This window comes from Phaenicophaeus curvirostris, chromosome 1 (assembly GCF_032191515.1).
Source record: "Phaenicophaeus curvirostris isolate KB17595 chromosome 1, BPBGC_Pcur_1.0, whole genome shotgun sequence".
In the NCBI taxonomy this organism is placed as follows: Eukaryota; Metazoa; Chordata; class Aves; order Cuculiformes; family Cuculidae; genus Phaenicophaeus; species Phaenicophaeus curvirostris.
The window spans coordinates 59,862,162-59,884,164 of NC_091392.1; the positions used below are offsets into that span (position 1 = coordinate 59,862,162).

At 40.7% G+C, this 22,003-nt stretch overlaps 1 protein-coding gene across 4 annotated transcripts in view; it reads left to right on the forward strand.

The window, feature by feature from the left end:
- Window positions 1-22,003, forward strand: part of TBXAS1 (thromboxane A synthase 1) — a 243,323-nt gene that overhangs the window by 64,562 nt on the left and 156,758 nt on the right. For all 4 annotated transcript variants that reach the window (XM_069859253.1, XM_069859226.1, XM_069859244.1 and 1 more), the window contains one exon: window positions 1,629-1,722. In XM_069859253.1, coding sequence (XP_069715354.1) covers window positions 1,629-1,722 — 94 coding nt within the window. The remainder of the gene's footprint in view (window positions 1-1,628; window positions 1,723-22,003) is intronic.

Consider the following 22,003-nt stretch of genomic DNA (forward strand, 5'->3'; position numbering starts at 1 on the left):
TGGAAAATGGAAGTGTAAAAAGCTACTAACTTGATACTTAAATTCCATTTTCATAATTTTATATATTGCATTACACAGCATCTCTCTTTCTCTCCAGCTGGAGGAAAGGATCATTTTCTGAAATGAACTCTTCTCTCCCCTGTCCTCCCTGACCCTAAAGAACAGTGTACTGATTCCCCATTAGGTTAAACTAGAATATCCCTGCCTGAATCACGAAAGGCATTTCAGATGAGGCGCATTTTGATTATTGGACCTGAAAGCAGAGAGTTCTAACTCATATCAATGGGTTGGCATAGTCTTCAGAGTCAACAAGAGCTGTCAACAGTACACTGGGATTAAGAGGGAGTCAGCCTGTCGAGATCTAAGGGCACTGCTTCTGCTGCCTGTTACATCGTTCATTTAACTTGCAGACTGGATAGACTAAAGCAGTTGATATTGAAACCCCTACACTATATACAGTTCACAGTTTTTATTTTGGGCTGTATTTAATTTGCTCCCCAGGACTAAACAGTTTTACTGTGCTTGGGGTTCAAAGCTGAAAGATTGCTTATTAGTTAAGACCTGCCCTGGTAAGTGATAAAGGACTGGAGCTGGAGCAGAGCTTCAAGTTCAGTTTCCTCTCAAGAAAAGTGTGTTTGCATGTGCCAAATCTGCACCCAGACATGGGACTATCATGCAGTGAGAGAGCTTTAAAACTATACTGTTGCTCTGAGCTAAGACATTAATATAGTCACAGCTTTTATTAATCTTAAAACTCTTTTGCCCTGGTCCTCTGGTGATAGTATTAAGCACAATGGTGTTCAGAATTATTGTGTTTTTGAATAATAAAAGCTGCTGTTAGCTTTTGCGCTTTCAGGTTTCACTAACTGAAGTCCACTGACTTAAATCTATTAAAAAGGGGGGGAGGCAGAAAAAGAAAGGCTTTGGGGTTGGGTTTTTCTTTCTTCTTTGTTTTTTTCATAGTATTGTCCCTGTCAACATACCACAGTTTCATCCAAAACAAGGGACGCATGAAGCTTTCCAGTCTGGGTTTTGTTTCCCTGTACTGTATTTTTTTATCTCTTGTTTATTTTGCTGATGGCAGCTGTAAAATGACTTAATCAGCATATCTGGCCCAAATACTAGGCTTGTCTGGAACATTCTGACAGTGTCTTGGCTCATGCACAACTGAAACTAGTTTGAATTCTTGTTCTGTGATCTGTATAGGTAGCGGTGATGAAGAAGAAAATAATAGTCTGAAGATCTGTCGTGTTCCTTGCCCAGCTGTGCCATGGTTGTCAAACTATTAATGCCTGTTTTGACCTCCTTTGTAACCTCACATAGCTTTGGAGAGTCACTTCTGACTTACAAGAGCCTCTGTGGGAAGAGGAACAGCTATTTCCACTGCTGAACTTGCAGACCTGTGTTTGAGTCCATTCTTTTGCCCTCTATGAAGCATCAATGTATTGCATTCATTTCTGTGACCTGAGGAGCTGCTGAGTAATGTCACCACATTGACAGTTCTGTTTGGCCAACACAGAAAGCATCTTCTCCCTCTCTGAATCCAGGGAAATCAATTCGACTGATTGGATCTTGTCATGATAAGACTTTCCATAACAAAGTTAACCCGCTACCGTATTTTTTTCCAGGTACTCCACATCTGCATTCTCTAAACTAAGCAAAGTAGGCATCCGACATCCTCCACCTCTTCCTTTCATTGGAAACCTGCTCTTTTTCCGTGAGGTAAGATATGGGTTTCTTTGTATTCACCAAAAGTTATGGGAAGAGTGCATAGGAGGTAGAAGGAAGTGAAGATAATCCTGCACTTCAGTGGTGCCATATCTCTGATCATGTCCTTCTGGAAAGAACAAGCAAAACTCAGCTTTTTGAGGGAATTAGTAGAAGCAGTTGTATGCAAGCAGCTCTAGTTCAGAGTAAAGTAAACTTGAGAGAAAGAAAATGTGTAAGCTCCTGCAGTTAATTACTTGAGCTTTTCCAAGAAAGTTCATGCCCTCAGTGAAACAAACTTAGTTATGTGAATAGAGCAGATTATGTTAACTAGCCCCAACTGGTTTGTTCTGAGTAATTTTGGCTCCTCTGACCTTTCTGTTTGTGCTTTTTCTGATTGTAGACATTCATTTTAAAGCTTGTAACATTGTTTGCACCTCAGCAGTAACTGGAATTAGGCACCACTGAACACTGCTGCTCTGTACACAAAATGTTGGCACTGGGAGGAGGAACGAAATACTGGGATTCTGCATCCATTTTGTTTCCTTATTTTTTTTTGCCCATCCCCTTTCATTAGTCTCCTAATGCTGTGGTTTTTTGTTCCTTGCTCAATTTCAATAATTCTTTTGAGGGTCTAAGGTCTCTTAATGATGAGAAGCTGCCATTTCTCTGGTTGGATCTTGGAGTAAAATCTTTCTACTGTATATCTGTTGCAGTTCAGCAACTTTTCAGGAAATCTGGGCTAACTCCAGCTGCTGCCTAATTTCCTCTTTTAAGTGCATGGTCATCAATATCCATGCTGAGATTTGAATTATTAATGAGAACATAGTGCCTCTTACCTTGGTCTTCATGGTGATTGTTCTGTCAATATCTGACTCATTATTGGCTAAAACCCATTTAAATACCAGTTTTACATGTACATCTGATTTCATTTAGAAAATAACATAAAAGGTAGACTTGATCCACTCTTGATTAATTTGAACTGGAATTGACAGGGTGAGTTTAACATACAGGGGATGCTGGCAATGTGGAATACAGTCCGTTCACCCTCATTCTTCTGGTTTCAGTTCAGCTGGTTGGCATGAAGCTACTTGTTCTGTAGCAATTTGGTCACAAAATCCCATTATCATTAGCTACCTGCTAACACTTGCTGTAGGAAAGAGTGCTGGAGAATAATTTATTTTGATATGTTTCGGACAGGCTTGCCCTGTACCATCATACAAGAGGTTGCAAACTATTATCGGTGATCTGCTAGGCAAATTTCATTACCAGAATTGTATTCATTAAAGCAGGCTAATGAAGAAAAGATGAACTTGATTTTACTAACTTTAGGGGAAAAAAAAATTAAAGATAGCTGAGATATTGCTTGGAGTACCAAGAAATACTAATTCCAGACATGATTTTGAAACGGACTTGAGTGATGCAAAACCATAAGCCCCACCAGGCTCTATGTCCAGCACTACAACATTTCACCGTCTTTTTTCTCTGCAATCCTCTTGCTGCTAGTAGGAACAGGCAGGGATGAGTCCACACACTTTGTAATTTTTCTTGTCTTATATATCTTGCCACGTTTTCTGGATCTGCTCCTGTGGCTGCTTTCTTAGAAATAGTGCCCATAGCAACGTGCCAGTAATAGGAGGGCTGCTTTTATACTGCAGGCTGCTCTCTATAAAGGTGTTTTCAGGGACACAAGTGCTCTCACTGCAGTCAGTAGAGGACAGCTTCCACTTTCCCCTCCCCAGCAGGGGAGAAGCCTGTCAGCCTCCTGGGGATGGGGTTGGTTTTGGGGCTTTGCTGCAAGAGGCACAGCTGTGCATGAGCAGTGCTTTGTTAGGGGCTGGGGTTAGGGTTTTGGGGTTTTTTTTTTATAAATAGGAGGTATCAAAACATTTATTTGTTCTGCTACTGCATCTATAATGTTAAAATGTTAAGAAGTTCTTGTACTTGCGTATTTATGCAACCATGTCTTTTCACTGAACGGGCATTTTAGAGTCTTCTTTTTAAATATGCCCGCTCCTTCTTGGTATTGCCCATGTTGTGCAGGGAAAACACACAATCCATACTCCCACTAAATCATCAGACTAGCAGAATTCAATCCATGAGCATTTATTTCAGAGGAATTCAGAAATGATGACCAAGAGAATGAATTAATATGTTCTGTATGGGAATCTGCATGTGTATAATTCATTTGTTTCCAGTGTCAAATTTGGTCTGCAAATCAACATAAGTGGTCAAGCCCTGCACAACAGTGAGGTCTAGAAGAGAAAGGGAAGTCAAAATACTTCAACATGTACAGCCTTCTGATCCAAAGAGTGTCCTTATCTTGTGCTTTTGGGCTTTCCTTCTAGAATATAATTGCTAGAAATAAAAAGAAAAAATAAAGGAGGAGAGGTAGTCCCTTTTGACATAATCAAGTAAATCTAGGATCTGGGATTTTAAGAAAAAACATTAACAACCAAAGTCTCTCACCAAAATTGTGGGAGTAAGCAGTATTTTTCAACTCATAATGGCATAAATTGAAGGATTTGCTTGGGCATTAAACAGTTCTACTGAAGTGAATGGAGGTTCCTGTTTTGCTCTACTGTATATATGAGTAGAACTACAGGCTTTATAATCTCTTTTTTTGTTATTCTTCTTCTGCAAGCGTGCCTGAAAACAAATGAATAATGCAAACAGGATTTGACCAATAGTGCTGGGTTCTAGGGTTTTAAATAATTTTTCAAATGTATTGTAAACAAACAAAAAAAAGTTTTCTCAGTGAGATTTTTTTGAAAGAGTTGTTTCAGGGATTTCTTGAACAGTGTATTTTCTTGGAGTAGTATACAAGTTGCAGGGCTAAGAGAAACAACAGGAAAGACCTATCTCCATCACAGAGAAGCAGACTTCAAGAGCTGACTTCAGGAAAACAAAATTATTTTACTGTAAGTCACCCCTTCTCTGTCAAGTACAATAAAGGGAGATAATCACACCCTGAAACTAAAGCATGCCCAAGTTAATCGGCTTATCTCAAAAATGAGAAGATAGGAAATTATTGCAGTTCTGCAGCTGGGAAATTATCAGAGTCCAAGATATTAGATTAAAAATTCTTCCATTGCATGAGAACAATTTGTGGTGGGTAAGTCTGATGTAACAGTAAATACGATTAGGCTGTTTAAAAAAAGCAGCATGTTCAATTTTCCAAGTAACCAAGCAGACTTGCAGCAGACAGATCAATGTTTTGCTAGAAACTCCTGACCATTCCCCCCCTTCTCCATGTACTGCATTTTTCCTACCAGTCTGTGAAAAAATGGGAGATTTTTTTGCAGTAACTGCCTAGTGGGAGACGCAAGGGCATACACCGAATAGACTTTCACACATGGATCTGCATGGGCTTTGGAGCATCAGGTTGCAGAAAAACTAGACAAAACTCTCCTATTAATTCCCAGGCTAATGATTTTATTACATGACAAATGCTCTGAAAACCAAGAAGGCACATGTGTCACTTTACCCTTCCTCCCAAAGAACCGCAGCAAACACTTGGCCTGTTGCTAAGGCTAATCGTGCTGTGCTTTCTCTCCCTTTGCTATCCCTTTTCTAAAAAGGCAGCTATGCTGGTTTTAAATGTCATTGGCTCTGACATTTGCATGGCTCTGGTCACCTAGTACTATACCTGCGTGCACTGCTCCCGGAGAGCAGCACTGTGCTGCTGCAGCCTTGGGTCTGGCATCTCAGGTGTGTTGGGGTGGTGGTAGGTGTGTGGTTGGCTGCCTTGTTTTTGTACGTTTGTCGGTGGGATATGCAGTTGCGCCCTGTGTACGTTTGCATGATGTACTTACTTTGGGTCCTTATAATGGTGTAATCATGTGCAGCTTTCCTCTTGTTACACCTAGCAAGCTCCAGTGATGCTTTTGACTGGACATGTGCTTGTATTCCTGCCTCGCATTATAATGAAAGACATCACTCTCTTTAGCCTGTCTCTGCTTGGACAAGATACCCTTTGTTAACTCCGTTTATTTCTGTTGTAGATCCTGGTCTACCCTAGAGTGGCACATTCCTGCTGAATGGGTGTGGGTGCTGTGAAGGTGCTTTGTCTTGCTTTCAATTGGCACTTGGCTGGACTGTGTTGTTTCATGGCTGATGGATGGGAGTGGAGAAGGGGGAGTGCAGGGAGGAAGCAGAGAGCAAACATGATCTTTTTAAAAGCATCCTTTGAGTTGAATGTAGAGAAAAATAAAAGGCAGGGTCCTTGCAGGAGTGAAATTAACCCCGAGTCTAATTTTCAGCCTAGAAAGCAGTGTGTCAGTGCTTAGAGAAAGAGGCTGCAGCATTTACTGTTCTGGAATTTAATGACACTGCTTGTAAACCCAAACAAGGTTGGAGAGAGGCAAATGGTGAGGGGAGGAAAGAAGGAGGAAAGTGGAGAAGAGGAGCTCTCAGACTGTGGACATGGATTTAATTACAACAATAATATGGCTTAAACCAATAGTGGAAGCCTGTATATAGTTTTGTGTTGTTTGTGCAGATGGACAAGAGGAATGGGATAGAGAGTGTTTTGCCACTTGATAGCTGTCTGTGTGGAACCAGAAAGGGTGTCCATAGCATCACCAATCAACCCGGCTAGGTGGCTGTGTGCACGTGCTGTGAGCTGCTGACTGCCCAAACAGACCTGCAGTGCCTCAGGTCTTTTCTTACATCCCAGGAAACCTGGCCTTGACTGGGAGGCCTGTTTATGCACATGTTTTATGTGACATGAATACACGTGGTGCAGATCTAAACCTAGCCATGTCACAGTCTACAACATGACAGAAAGCCTGGGGTTAGATGTGTTTTTATGTGTATTTTCATATGTCTATAAAGCCAGCCTTTCTCCCCTTCAAGTATGTATGGTTTTCTAGTTTCAGCTGATACTCTGTGCTATCTCCTTTGATCAGACGTTAGTGTTGTCAGATACCCTGACAAAGTCAGTGCAGTATGTTTGTGGGAACCTATTGCAGGAGATCAAGACATCACAATTGGCTATCTCTCACTTGACTATATGCTATTTGAACCCCTTAGCAAGAGCTGGACCTCTGGTTTCTCAGAAGAGTGTTTAGCAAAGCTGTGCTGTGGCTCACTCAGCTTCTCCCTAACTTGTGGGATCTCAACAGGGTGGGCCTGCCCCTGTGGGATCAATGCGTACACCTCAAAAACTCTTCTGTAGAGGCACGATGTTCTCAGCTTTTTTGCACTTGATGTTTCCGATAGCTGTGTTTGCAAAGTACCCCTGGCTGTGATGTCAACTTTAAATAATGTTTATGGAAGCTAGAGACAGTGTTAGTATACAGAAAGCAACTGGCTGGTTTTACGTGACAGAAAAAGAGAGGTGAATCATTGCTGCTTTACTGGTGAATAATGGTGACTGAAGCAATGAAGGTAGTAGTGGTCATGGCAGATGTTTTTGCTCCTTTGGACTACACTGTTTTTCCTTTGAGGGAAGTAAAAGGTCCCTTTCAGATTCCAAAGAATGGCATGTTGACTGTGTGGCTTCTGACTAGGGCAGCTCCCACATGTACTTGCTGTGGAGAACTGGGTGAGTGTTTCCTGTAGACCTCAGCAGTTGACCCTAGAAGGACGTGTGGACTTTCTTGAAAAGCAACATCATGATTTTGGTATTCTTTACACTGTGTTTGGCATACTTTATACTTTCTTTATTAAACACTGCATGGGATGAAGAGGCAGTGCCTGAGGCAATTGCTAGATGTATGTGGAAAGCTTTACCTGTTAAGTGGAAAGGGGGTGATGTTCTCCATGGCAGCGCAATGAATGAGAAAAGAGACTCCCTGATCCTGCTCCTGGCTTTCCACAGACTCCCAATGTGATTTTGGGCAACTGTGACTCAAGCAAAATTTTCTTATTTTCTCGGTAAGCAAATCTTTCTTTTGCCTGACCTTGAGTCTCTATTTACCCAACTGCAAAATGGCGTAGATGATGTTCTGGAATGGAACGGTCTGCTCTTTCATCAGGCTATGGTGAAACACTTTGGGCAACTTCTCTGGGAACTTTATCTGGTAGATTTGGGGAGGCTGATATCACTGCTGCCTTTAATGGACTGGGCTGCTTGAAGGCTGGAGGAAGACTAAATGATTTGGCAATAGTCATGCAGCAAATGATGCTGTGAATCAGCGCTGTACCTGAGCTCCAGTCTATAAGTGAATGTGTCTGATGAAGATGGGTTCCCAAGATAACGATACTGATGGGTTCCCAAGATAACGATACTGAAGGGCGTGTCTCTGCTCTTCCATTCCATCCTTGGCCAAACCTATTGCTTTTTGATGGCTTTTTAGGGTCAACTCAGTAAAGGCTATTCAATATTCATCAGAGCAGAAGTCTACATCATAAATGACACCTGGCTTCTGAGAGTGGTGTAGGGGAAGTTTGCCATGTGTTGTGCCTTTTGGGGACTATATTTGCATGTTCAACACATGGCCATCTGGAAGATGCTATATAGCGTGCTCTTTAAGAAGTGTGTACTGCTAAATTAAAGCCAGCTCTGTCACGACATGGAGCAACAGCTATTTATGCAGTACCTGAGTTCAGAAAATGAAGATAATGTATAGCTGCAATGGTAGTAGCATGTAGATAGACCCAGTGGGGGTCCACTGGGTTCTGGGCCCACTTAAGCTCCAGGTTCCCCATGATCATGCACAAGGAATACAGTCCGCACAGGAAGTAGGGACCTTCACCTTGAAAAGCAGCACAATAGCAATTCACTGAAATAGGAAGAGTCAAGTAGCTGTTGTATTAAACTTCATGGACTTCTACACATATACTTAAAGAAGCAGGAATATTTCTTAGACATAATTGTCTTCTGTTAATTTTTGGCTGTAGTCACATTAGTGTGACAATGGCCTAGAGAGAATGGGATTGGACTAAATAAAAACATTTTAGTCCTTGAAATAAAAAAAAAAAAAGAAAGCAATAGATTCTGGGCTACAATACGAGCAATCTCTATTTTTTAAAATGAAGTATAGCTTGCTCACATTACCTGTAAATCTGGAGTTTAGTGTCATCACATGCTATTCACCACCTTAGTGTGATATAGAGAAATTCATATTCAGAAAACCAGTTCTGTCAGCAGGATCACTACTTATAATAATGACCAGGTATCAATTGTAATGCTAAAATTATAGCAGGCTCTGATTGGTTGTTGAGAACAGTTTTTATCCATGAGCCAACAAATTTAGCTGAGTCTTAACTTCATTAGCAGTGTCTAAATGCATTAGCCATATGCTCCTCAGCATATGGGTAAATACATAACAATTTATTTTCATTAGGGTTTTCTTAAAAGTGCTGCTAACCCAAGCTCCACTAGAAATGTTTACAGCATGACATGTCTTCTCGAATAAGAAGCCGGCCTTCTGTACAGCAAGTCGTCTTGAAAGGGTGGCAAGCAAAATACTTCACTCATCCTTTTTGAGAGTGGGAAGGTACAGCTGCTGTGGGCCTGATCCACTGCAACTATCTGGGCTTGGTTTCTGCAGGGCTTTATATTTAAATGAGTAATAGAAGGTTTTGGAGAGCTGCATGTGCAGTTAAATCCCTGGTATTCATTGTATACTGTCTTCTGGCTGCCTGTGGTGTTTCTTGGGTGGCATCGCCTCCTGGTAGTTTTATCTGCATGTAAGACTTATGACCCACTGGGTTCTCCCCGCTTCCTCCTTCATGCAATTTATCCAGAAATGCAAGTTGCCTAGAAAGTCATGGAAGTGTAAGAACTGACCAATCTTGTTGGAGAGGTATAAAGTTCAAAAGATAATCTAATTCTCTACACCCTCAGAGGCCTCAGCACATGTCTAAGTGTGGGCAAGAATGGGAAACCAAAATCAGCCAGAGCTGGATTCTAATCAGGTTTGTTTGAGAACTGCCTAGAGGGTTTTTTTTTGTTGTTGTTTTGTGGGGGGTTTTGAGGGGTTTTTGAGTTTTTTTTTTAAGGAAAAGAAAAATAATTTCTGTGGGAATTCTAAACAAACTTCTGTGTTTTAAAAACGTGTATTTCAAATTGCTGGTTTTTCTGTCTGTTTTCACCATGCAACACAGTGAAATGGGTAATACAATCTTGGGTTTTCCTTGTAGTTTTTAACTTTTAATTTTGTTTCTTCACGGTTGACCTTTATTCCTGCTTCCATTTTGTGATTTTTAAATTTTCCATGAATTTTAGATTATTTCTCATAAAGTAGAGGGAAAAGTGGCATGTTATTTGGATTGTTGTACTGAAGGATTTTTAAATAGTCAGATAGGAAAAGACCCTCAATAAATACTGCTGATTTTTTTTGTGCGTTACCCCATGACAAGAAAAATGGAAATTATAAACAAGAGAAAAAGAAATTCAAACCTAGGCATAGGTTGAAAAATATTTTCAAATACATATTTTCATAATAAACTATGCAAGAAACAAACAGTAAACTAATTGCAATTAGTCTTCACTATTTTATGAACTTTCATAGGTTTTGTGCATTATGTCTGATGGCTTTTTTTTTTTTCAATTCTTGGAGTATATAAAGCTATTAACTTTTCATAGGTAGCATGATGCCAGATTTATTTTAGGTAGGATTAGTGAAAGCTGGGCTGCAGGAACCATAAGATGTCACATATGATGAAGAGTTTAAGTATTCTCTGGGAAGTTGACTGGGATTTTACACAGGGTCATTATGTTCCACTCAAGAAAGGGAAAAAGATACATGGCAAGAACAGGGTTTGGAGGAAAGTGCCCCTTTCGACATGCAGAGAAAGGGGATGAGAAGACCAGAGTTTTTACTAATTTGCCTCTACTTGCTTTTATGTGTATACATTGAGAGGAAACAGCAGGTGATATGTTCTGGATAGGATACAGTGCCTTGTGGCTCTAGAGAGTAGTCTAGGAAGGAAGTACAAAGAGGTATGACTAAAAATAATCAGTGATTGATATACGATTTTTGCAAAGGTTACAGCTTGCAAGGGGGTGAATAAATGTACCTTGATCTGTTAATACACCGCAACACGGAATGTGTTGTGAAAGGCATGTGGCAAGGCAGCCAGAGGAAGGGTGGTGTTTGAGATATACTTATTTGCATTCCACAGCTGTGGACAGTCTTGGTCAGGAGCACCTTGCAGCCAATGTGGGACAGAAAAGGTGCTTGATCACACATAAGGGGGAAATGGGAGAGCTATGGTTGGTGACCTTATACCAGAGACCTCTGTTTTAATAAAGAGTCTAATATAGTTCATGACAGATAGAATTAGGGACTGTACAAGTATCTTGTAGTTATATTTGTGTTTATATGTTTTGCTACCTTTCCCTCCTTACCCCCCCAGCGCCCAGGGAGTCATCTCGAAGTCCTCATAAATGTGAGATTTCATTTTCTAATGCTATTTCATTTCCTGGATGGAGGACCTGCCACAAGAAGACTAGACCTCAAATTATAATAGCCCTATAAATAACTCCCTAGGGCAAAAGGAAAAAAGTAAAGCCTTTGAAAGACAACCACAAATGCAAAAATGGAGATGTTTGGGTTTTTGAAAAACCAGAATAAGCAGCTCTACTTAGGACATCATTAATTTAATCTACAGGGTATTTTTTTATTTTGCTGTGTATCTTTGTGTACTGTTTACTTACAAACTTGTACCTTGAAAATTCTCTGAGGTCTTTTGCTTGAGCTTAATTTTTAACAGTGTTTTGGTGCTTTTTGGTCTTTAGAGCCTGCTAGCAAATTGAATTTTCAGGTAAAATTGAAAATAGTCCAACAAACTGACTAAAGCAAATACGATCATGAAACAAGTAAAAATAGTCTGAAAATATAACTTTTTCTTCTTTCTGAGTGAAGTTGCTTTATTTCAGCAGACCCAGACTGTCTGCCTGCTTTCCACTGGAAATCTGTGCGGAATTGGCACATTGACTAGAGTAAAAACATTCCTGAGGAATCGGCATATTCTGTCAAAACATTTGAACAGCTCCCATCACCCGGAGCACAGCACTGCTGCGGAGCCTGCAAAGGGAGCTCTGCAATGTGCGATGCCAGCTTCCCCTCCAACCTCCTGTTTTGCATCCACCTTTTGGCATAATTGTGGGCAAAATGCTTCAGGTTAAATGATATTTAACAGAGAGAGGACGTTTGCGGGAGAACCTTTTGCACCATGATGTGACCTAGGGACAAGAGGGAATGGCCTCAAGCTCTGCCATGGGAGATTTAGGCTGGACATTAGGAAAAAATTCTTCACAGAAAGGGTCATTGGGCACTGGAACAGGCTGCCCAGGGAGGTAGTTGAGTCCCCTTCCCTGGAGGTGTTTAAGGCACGGGTGGACAAGGTGCTAAGGGGCATGGTTTAGTGTTTGACAGGAATGGTTGGACTCGATGATCCGGTGAGTCTCTTCCAACCTGGTCATTCTATGATTCTATGTCAGGGCTGTCCTTTCTCTGTTCACACTAAGGCTGTGTTACGTATGGGATGAAAAGTCGAGAAGATGAGGCTGTAGGACCTCAGTATCTTCCTGTATCAGCCTGGGTCATTGTACTGCCAGAGAAATCTGGGCTGGCAAAGCTGCACTCCAGAAGTTCTGCCATACAGGGTTAGGATACACCCTTGAAGGAAGCCGCTGTGCCATACCTCTTGATGCTGCATGACTCTGCTACGTGTGAGCTCAACTTCTAGGAGCAAAGTTCAATCTCTTTATTGTGAGGTAATGAGATTACTATTATTTTTTTTTACTTGATTAATAAAAAAAAATAGAAAGAAAATTATCATCTTTGGCTAGAAGAAGATAGGCAGCAATTACAGAATGCAACTAAGCAAAGTATGATTAGCCTCAACCTTTGCAGCAGGACATTGATTAGTAGAGTCTTAGTCCTTTAGCACTGAAATGAAGGGGGTCTTGGCTGGTAGGCTTTACTCTGTATGAATGAGAGTGGTAAAATCAGGCCTGCAGCCAATTTACTAGAGTTGCTGTCTGTCTGTTATTGAGACCAATTGCTTAGGAATGTAATTATATCATTCTTGTTACAAAATTGATATCCCCTGACTGACCGCAGCTAAATGAGTTTTTATTTTTACAGAATTTCTGGGCTGTTGCATGATAAGGCACTGTGGTAGACAGCATGCAGTCAGTGGTTTGAAACAAATGAAGTTTTTCTTCGTATTTGAAAGAGTGATGTGTATTAAGCAATTCTGATGAACTAGCAGATGGTGTCCTTTAAGGGTACACATGTGACAGCAGCCAGTTTGAATAAGTATTGTACCTGCTTGTCTAAACCCTATCCAGCAGAAAAATCCTTTGTAAAATAATAAAAGTAAATTAGGCAGGAGGGCAGGCAACCCTACGTATGTGTTACACCATGGCACATGCCCACATAGCAATTCAGAGCCAGTTTGATGAAAGTGGCATCATTGAGAAATGTAAATATGATGACCCGTGCTATGCAGAGCATCATCCCTAGCTCTGCTTGGATTAGTGGCAGCACAGCAGTCTTACAGGGGGTGGGTTATGAGTGTGCATTCCTAACTCTATTACTTATCCCCTGATCTGGAAGGGTCAGATGTGTTGCATAGGCGACATATTTAATCTGTGAATGATCATTCGTGACGGATCACCTCCAGCCAGTCCAAAAGTTACAATCCTGGGCCCCAGCCTACTTCAGAGAGAAAAACAAGACCATCCAATACGATCCCTTTAGGGAAGGGAGAAGATAGAATTACTATGATTAGTACAACGAATAATTTCACATTTTATTGGGTAGTTGTACACTCTGTGGCCAAAGTGCTTATAATACTGATGTCTAACATTGTGGCACCTGAAAGTGACACTGTATGATTCTCACAGAATTAACATATGCTGTTGCTTTCAAATGTTGCCATTACTCCTTTTCTTTTATTTAGTTATACAAAATTTAGCATGCTGCACTTGTAAATTTTGGCCTGAGCATAAACCATGCTCACAAAATATGGTCAACTCCAGGACTGAGGTGAAGGCAATTTACCACAGAATGGACACAGCAGAGGAGAAAACCTGTTAAAACCCTTTTATGGACATTACTGGCAAATATATGTTAAAAGGCTTTGAGATCTTGCACAATGAAGAGCCCATCTCTTCCTAGGGGAGGTAACAGGCTGAAATGGCATTTCCAGCATTGAAGCCTCTTAATATATTATGTTACCACATCACAGAGGTCTATGTGAGACTCAGGTTTATGCAAATTTATCACTATCCTAACACAGGAGCAGTCACCTGATTTGCTAAAAGCTTATCATCTGCAGAGACAGACCTGGAAGAAAGGAGGTGTTCTTGCAGTTTTACGGACAAGGAAACTAAGGGCCGTAGCTGTAACAGTTTTTGATTCACCACCCATTGAGACCAATGGGTAGGTGCCCACTGTCTTCTTCAGAGTCCTCTGAGAATGCGCAGAAAGAGGCAGTGGCAAGGCTGCAAACTGCATTTGCACCCAGTGGTCTGTGGCTCAGCACCACGATTGGTGTCGCCTTCTCAGAGCCTTCTGTAGCTACAGGTTAAGTTTATATCACATGGAGGAGGATAATGCCTCAAAACTTCCCCAATGGAATAAATAAACATCTTAAGTCAAGTGTTCAAACAAAACTTCTTTTTCTACTACTTCTGTATTCAGTCTGGTAATTTTTGTTTGGCTTAGGAATAGTAGGAATTTGTGTTGAATTCATGCTTAAAAGATTGCCTCTCTTCAGAGAAATTTGTTATCAGTTTTCTCATTTTCAACAAGGAAAGCTTGCTTTTGCAGCAGAGATTTTGACATTAAGTGTCTTGATAGAATAATAGGCATGAGATGGATTGCAATCTATTGCCTCAAGACTTTGCCAATCATAAACTAAAATCAGCTAATGCATTGAGTTAAATCTTGCTATATCGTGCAATGTGCTGGTAGTATTAAAAAAAATCAATCTAGAAAATATATTGATTATATTATCTCCATAGCAACAAACAATAACGGGATAATGTTAGCTTAATAATTGTGCTTTGTGAAAACCTTTCAGAATAATTACTGCATTGTGGTCTTTTCACAATGTGGAATGCAATAACGCTTCTTCCTTGACTGCAGTCACCATCAGCACTGCGTCAAGAGATGCTGTTTTTGTGTGCATGCATATGTATTCATGGGTAATTTTGCTCCGGGTGAAACAATTTAGCAGACTATTTTGGGATCCATTTTTAAATGGTCAAGCCCACAAACTGTCAATTGTTTTCTATGTGGTTTGTTTTCTCCCACCTCCTCTGACAACTGGCTACTGTAAAAAGACTGTTAACATTCTTTATCTTGTGTCTTTCTTTACAAGGCACTAAGATTTTGGTGTGTAACAAAACTGAATGTCCAGCTGCTGTATTAAGGATTTGTGAGAGACAGGAACTGTGCTCTAAAAACAGTGCTTCAAAGCTGTTCTTTTAATTGAATTTTATCTATCATCCTCTAGAAATGATCTGTTCAACAGGAGCTGTGATATTTGCCTGTATTTTGGAGGACCAGATTCTCTTGTGCATCCTGCATCGTCATATAAATAACATGAGGTTGTTATGAATAAATACATACGTGTGTATATTCTTACAAATAAGTAGAGGTGTATGTATATAATATTTCCAGATTGAAATTTTAGCAGGAGAGTCAGAGGAATTGGTATATACACTCTTCATCTGGGTCTTGCTTTTATTTTTACTTCCAGATCAACCCCATAATTTTGATATTGAATTAAAAATAGGTGTTGTCCCAAGTCTGTGATGGAGCAGCCAAGGCTTTAGAGTGGTCAAACCACCAGAGTTTAATCCCCAAAGCTTAAGCAGACCCTAAACTGTCCTGTCTTTATGACAGTTCTCAGGGACCTGGCAGTGCATCAGGAGTCCATTCACCTTCTGATTGTGCCACTATTTCCTGATTCACCTTTTGTGCAAGGGCTGGGTTTATAGATCAGCCATCAGAGAGTAGGCTGCTGCCAGATCTTGAAGGAGCAGAAGATTCCCAGAGCATGAGTGGATGTCACCTTCTTTAATGAATCACTCCTCTGGCCGTTTTTGAGGGGGACAAACCAGGGACAAACAGTGATGTCATGTTAAATTGTTAACACCACTTCTTAACAGTGTATTGTATTATTTTGATTCTTTCTTCTGGACAGAATTTATCCTTTGAGTTGCCCATAATGGTTCGACTCGATGGTCCGGTGGGTCTTTTCCAACCTGGTGATTTTATGATAATTTGATTTCTTGCCATTTACCAGACATGGGTCCTCCTTTCTTTGAGGACCCTCAAGAGAAAGCCCTTACATTCAAGCTCCCATTTACGGTATGTAACTGTCTTGGGCTCAGGAATGTGCCAGCCTTGAACTCTGTAGGTGGTGGCACTTCAGTATCATATATGTAAGAGATGTGGTAAAGTGCAAGTGCTGACAGTTGCTGTTTGAGAGGACATCTTCAAAAGGAGCTTGATTGTGCTGTTGTGCCCTGCTGTTGTTTTCCTCTACACTTCTTCCAGGATGTTGCTTTATAGGGAAGTTGTGAAGGAAGAGTGGCTTTCTATCCTGATCAGTGGTTACTTTCTGCCAGTGGCCCAATGCCCTTAGGAATGTGGTTAATTCACAGGGAGAGGGAGGAGTAGTGGTTTCAACTTCGTGCCTTGTGCCAAAGCACTTAGTTCTGTAGAGCTGTGGAACTGAATGAGGTTGCCAAGCCTCTCTCAGCTTTTCTGGGTGCAGATGAATGCAGTTATGAAAGGGTAACTAAATGCATCAGTTCCTCAGGAACATATCTGTTATTTGCAAGTGTGTAGCATTGTTTTTTAAAAAAAAAAAAAAAAGCCCACATGAATTAGCAGGGTGATTTTTCTGATGCTGCTGCAAATCCAGCCCTGACTGGTGATCTAGAAACAGAAGTGAATGGCTGACACGAGCCAATTCCATCCCCACCTCCAAAACTAAGCTCTTCTACCTATGAAATTATCACAGTTTAAGCTGGGACTCTGCTTCTGCTGGCAACCCCTGCATTTGCCCTAGTTGCTGGCCAATGGCCTTGCTGATCCCTAGAGCTGTACCAAATTCCTATTCCACTGAAGCCTGTTGTTTAGTTTCTTTGTTCTGTCTCAATTCATACAGCTCTCCAAAATCCTCTCTCTAGCCCATGCAGGGGTTGGCACTGCGTGTTTCTGTCTGTCTCTTCCTAATCCCATGTTCCAGGGAAGTCTTCTAATGTATCTGTTTTCCATGCTTGGATCATACCACTGGATAGCTTTGGTCTTAAATGGTGTTTGGCTTCAGGACAGAGCATGAGGAGTAACATACTGTGCAAGGAAATTTGGAATAATTATTTTAAGATAGGTTAAGAGTCAGCTGGCTGGTGTAATACAGCTGTTGGGGCTGCAGCTTGTCCCCAGAGGGATAGAACTATTCTGTTTTGCACTGGATCTTAAAGTACATTTCTGTCCATAGTGGTTCAGGATAGGTCTGTCCAACCTGGTGGACCGTCAGTCTGAGAGCAGGATGAAGCACACTGAATTTTTTTTGCATAGCTAGGGTGAAGATGCCTGTAGCTCAGCAGCCACATGCCCCCTTATGCCCTGCTGAATGTATGGGCTCACCTCAAGGCTTGCATGTGTCAAGCTGACTTGTCTGCCCTTAACCTTGTGGCTTTTACAGAGGTGCCATGTGATAGATGGTAGTAAAAAGGGACCTGTCATGCCTATGCCTGGTCTGTCCATGCTACAGATAGCAGCCTGGTCTGTTCTGCATCAGAAGCCAGTACAATCTATAGGGACATTTTTCTCTTTTTGTGCTTGAGAGCCTGAATCCATACAAGGTGGAAATTAGACAAGAGGAAGCTGGGCTTGTTGAGCTATGTTTAAATACATAAATAGCCCTAGTATCTTTCAGTAGTGCATTAAGTGTCATAATTAATGTCTGCCCACATGTAATGCTCTTTCCAGGTCTCGTCTCCTGATGGGGTACTCTGTGCACAGCCTAGTGCCTTGATTTGGGCACTGTTTTGTGTCTAAGTGTCATCATGATAAAAGATCAAAATCGAGGAGCTAAGCACAGATGGAGTTTGTAATAATCTTTAGTTCTTTCAGATGTACGTTTCATAGTTTCAAACTTGGTGGTTACAGATAATTAAGTGGCATTGATTTTTATAATTGGTTCATAAACAATAGTAGAGACCCCTAGCACTAACGAGGGAAATGTCTCTGAGGAGGCCAAGATCTTATCACCCACTGAATGTGAAATGTTGCTTCCTAAAGCTGAGGTTTCCTTGAAACCCATGAGTCTAGATAGTATCCACTTAGACACTAGTGAGTTAAAAGATGTGAGATAGCCCAGAGTTTGTATCAGAAAAGAAAGCTTACATACTGACATCCTAATTTTGTAGGTGAAGATGAGAGATTTGCACATGGACGTGTAGTTTCTCCAGTACTTATTTCAAAGTCTGTTTGTGTTCTGTGGCACCCGAGAGAGACTGTAGAACAACGGAACTGGTTAATATCTTTTATCCTTAAAAATTACACTTTCATAATCTAAAGGAATCTGCTATTGATGGATCTGAGAAGGGGGACACTCTGCAGAAGTGGAGAAACTCCACAGAGAAACAAAAGTCGCTGTCTCCCTTTCTCGGTAAAGAAGTCAACTTTCTTTTCTCCAAATGCCAATTTTTTGCCCCCTAAACCAGTGCTGTGTGTTCAAAGTCCTACCAAAATGTTTGTTTTCCTTAGATTTAGCTGGCATGTCTGTCTGTCCTATAAGAAGTTGTTTCTGTGTCTTTAAATTATGCAATTACTGCTTTGCTTCCCTTAAGGGATGCCAGCAAAGAAAACTAATAAAATTCATTCACCATTAGTAAGATGTGCTGAATGCTCGTGCTAATCTATCATAGAGACATTGAGTACACAGTGAAAATACACATTGCAGTGGTCTTGCACAATGAATTCCCTCCTATAGAGAGCACTGTAATTCTCTGTTTTCATGTTGTTATTGGAGGCTGTAGTAATATTCAGAAAGGTGACAAATATAGTGTAGCAAGTCAGTGAAATTACATCCAAGAAGAGATTGTGAGGAAAGACTTATACTCAGTTTGGAAAGAAGACGACTTAGAGATTTAGTGTAAATTACATATTCTAGTAAAAAAAAAATCCATCATCACTTTCTCTTTTTTTTCATAGTTTTTTGACTTATTATAAAGATATGTTTATCACAGGATCAGAAATGGCAGTGAGTCTGTAAGACCTCATATGGAGCCTTTCATGAACACACAGTGCACAAATTGTATTTCACTTTGTACATGTCTTCATAATGACATGTTTTCTGTTTTTGATAAAGCTTCCTAGAAGCCTGAATAGGTGTCTTCTGTGACATTTCCTATTAAGTAAAATAAGGGCTTAGCAGGTTTAAGTGTTATCTAGACAATAGTCCTAATAAAAATCGCAAGGTTGCAATTATAGCTCTACAGCAGATATAAACAAGGTCTATGCTAATGGCAGGCAACTTCCAAATAGATAAAAAGAAATATTATGTTAGCCAGTATAATCAGTCTGGAGAATTCATCATTGCAAGAATCAGGGAGTCAAATACAGCAGCTGGAATAATTTGAGGGTCTGGATAATTTTATTACTAATTACATTTGTAGCTATGCATATTAAGATAAGAGTAATTGAATCTTAAGTTAACCATTGGGTGAGGAAGAAACCTCCTTCTATTTAAAACGTTTTAGAGTTAACCATGTATGTAGGGTTGTTTTATTTTTGCCTTTCTCCAAAGCTTCAGGCATGTGATATGTCTAAAAGCTCAGAAATAGATTGAATTTGTTGATATTCCTATTTCATATACTGTCTCTGTTTCTGTGGCAGAGAGGGAACAGTTTTGTAAGGTACCAGGAAGGAGGACTGAGAAACCCGCAACTTGTCTCTAGCTCTACCATTGACTCCTTGTGTGGCATTTGGCAAATTGCTTAATCTTATGTACTTCTAACTCCCCACCTGTGACAGATGGACATTGACCATCCCAGGGATGATGTGGAAATGAAGCTTGTAAAGTGAAATGAGATTGAAAATCAAAAGACAAAAAGAAAGCAAGAATCTCATTGCAGTATGCCAAATTGTCTGAGGCTGTATCTATGCGGGAATGCTTTGGAAAATTAAGGTGAATCAACATGAATTGACTGGAAGTGTGAATGCAATGTGCACATGTGAAAGCACTGTCAGTATTTACCAGTAGAGAAGAGTCCCTCTTCTTCTGGAATTGGCTGTGTATCACCTTGAGGGGTGACATAGATGGGCTGGGTTATTCATCCTACACTCCGTTTTTTTAAGTATCCACATCTTATCATCCCCCGTCCCTCAAAATCCTCTTTGAGGTTCTTGCTCTTGCTATTCTGGCTAGTAGGCTGTTCTAAAATCTTACTACATTGATTGTCAATACCTTTCATCTAATTTCTAGCAACACTTATCCATGGCCAGTTTATACTCATTTGATCTTTTAGTAATGTAGGCCTTTATATTAAATAGATATTTTTCCCTCCCTGATGATTACTCCCAGCACATTTATAGACAGCAAGCATGTCTCCTCCCTTTGGTCTGATAAAATGAACCTTTGGTTTGCTAAAATGAACTCTCCTAATTATTACTTGTAAGACAGGCCTTCTTTTCCCTGAGGATCCTTGTAACCCTTTTCTCCACTCATTCCATTTTTAATTCATTCCTTTTGAACATGTCTTGTTAGATTTGCATGCAGCATTCCAGAGAAAGTGTATGCCAGATATTCTACGTTTGTAGTTTCCATCATACTTGTTCATCATTATTCTGTGGTTGATCTGTCCATCCAGATTTTTCGCTTCTCTGTCAATAAACAATGATATACTACTGCAGAAATTCTTGGAGTTAGCATAGTCCTAAGGTCATGAAGGTTGCTTTCAGCTAAACTCTCTCCTCTGTTGCAGTCGTTAAGGTTCTTTAGGTCATCTGGTTGTTCTGATATGACAATCTCAGTCTCGCTGCCTGCTGAGGAAAGAATCTGTCTTAAATCCAGAACCATGAATGTACTTCACTAAAGTTGATTTGCTTTTTGTGCAAAAGTCAGTGCTCAAAACATTGAACAAAGTTTGTCCCAAGTCTGACCCTTGAGAAATCTGTGGGTTTCCTCCTTTGCTGCCTGTACTTTTTCTTTCAATTCCATCTGTAGTCATTTCCCTACAGATTGCTGTTTACTGTCTTTCAATTTTTATCTTCATCCTTTTGGGTGTGATTACTATGCCTGCCACCAGACCAAATGCATAACTGAAGCCTATGTAGTCTTCCACTGTCCCCTAGCCTAGAAAATGTATTATCTTCCCAAAGAAAGATAACACTGAATGTATCCATTTCCTGTTCCTACCCTTTTTTGTTTAGGTATCTGCTGTGAAGCAGGGGTGCCAGGTTGTCACTGGTGGGCTAGAGGGGCATGAGGGACTGTTAACTGGCTGCAGCTGCTCCGTCCAGCCGTGCCACTTACGCAGTGCTGGTGCTTACGACCCAAATGTTAAAAACATATGGCAGTTTGTGAGAAAATCTGAGAACTCTGTGTGTTCCATGCACTGGGAAATCTTGCATGCTATTGAGGTCAGGCTCGCAATTGTGTATTTACTTGCTTGGCTTCCCCTCCCTCCTGCCGACTCTTCAGTTAGCAGCCTATTAGGATCAGCCATTAACTTGGTTAATGGGGAGAGACAGCAAATACCAGAAAGGATGATGTGCTTTTCTTAATTCCCCCTTGGAAACCTGACTGTTTTAAACTGTAAATGTCTCAAGCAAAGGCTGAAAAGGGTCCAAAACATGTCTTGCTTTTGTAACACAGGCATATCCAGGCAGAGGAGAATGGGATGAGGCTGTGTTTTCTCAGTAGGACTTCACTGGGAAGTGATCTTTGGAGGTGAAAGCATACTGCCCTTCCAAAACTGCCCAGGTGGCTTTGAGCTGGATGTGTGCAGACTTTGGGGTGGCAAATCATCATGACTGAATCGTCTTCTGCCATCTGATCCTTTTGATTGATATGATCCATTGAGGTGATACCTCAATGCCATCAGATCCTTTGGGTGATAGGACTCAATCCCAAGACCCTCTGCCCTCTCTGACCAGGGGAGGTGACAGACAGGAGAAGGAGAAGGGCGATGAAGGGTGTGAGGTAAGGGCAAGGTGAAAGGGAAAACAACGATCTTTCAGGGAAGGACTAGGTTCTCTGAACACTGTTACAACAGCTCCTTTTTCCAGACAACAAGGGCTAGTGTAGCACACAGAAATAAACGTGTCCACTTAGTTTTTATTAAAGACCTGAAAAGGTAGAA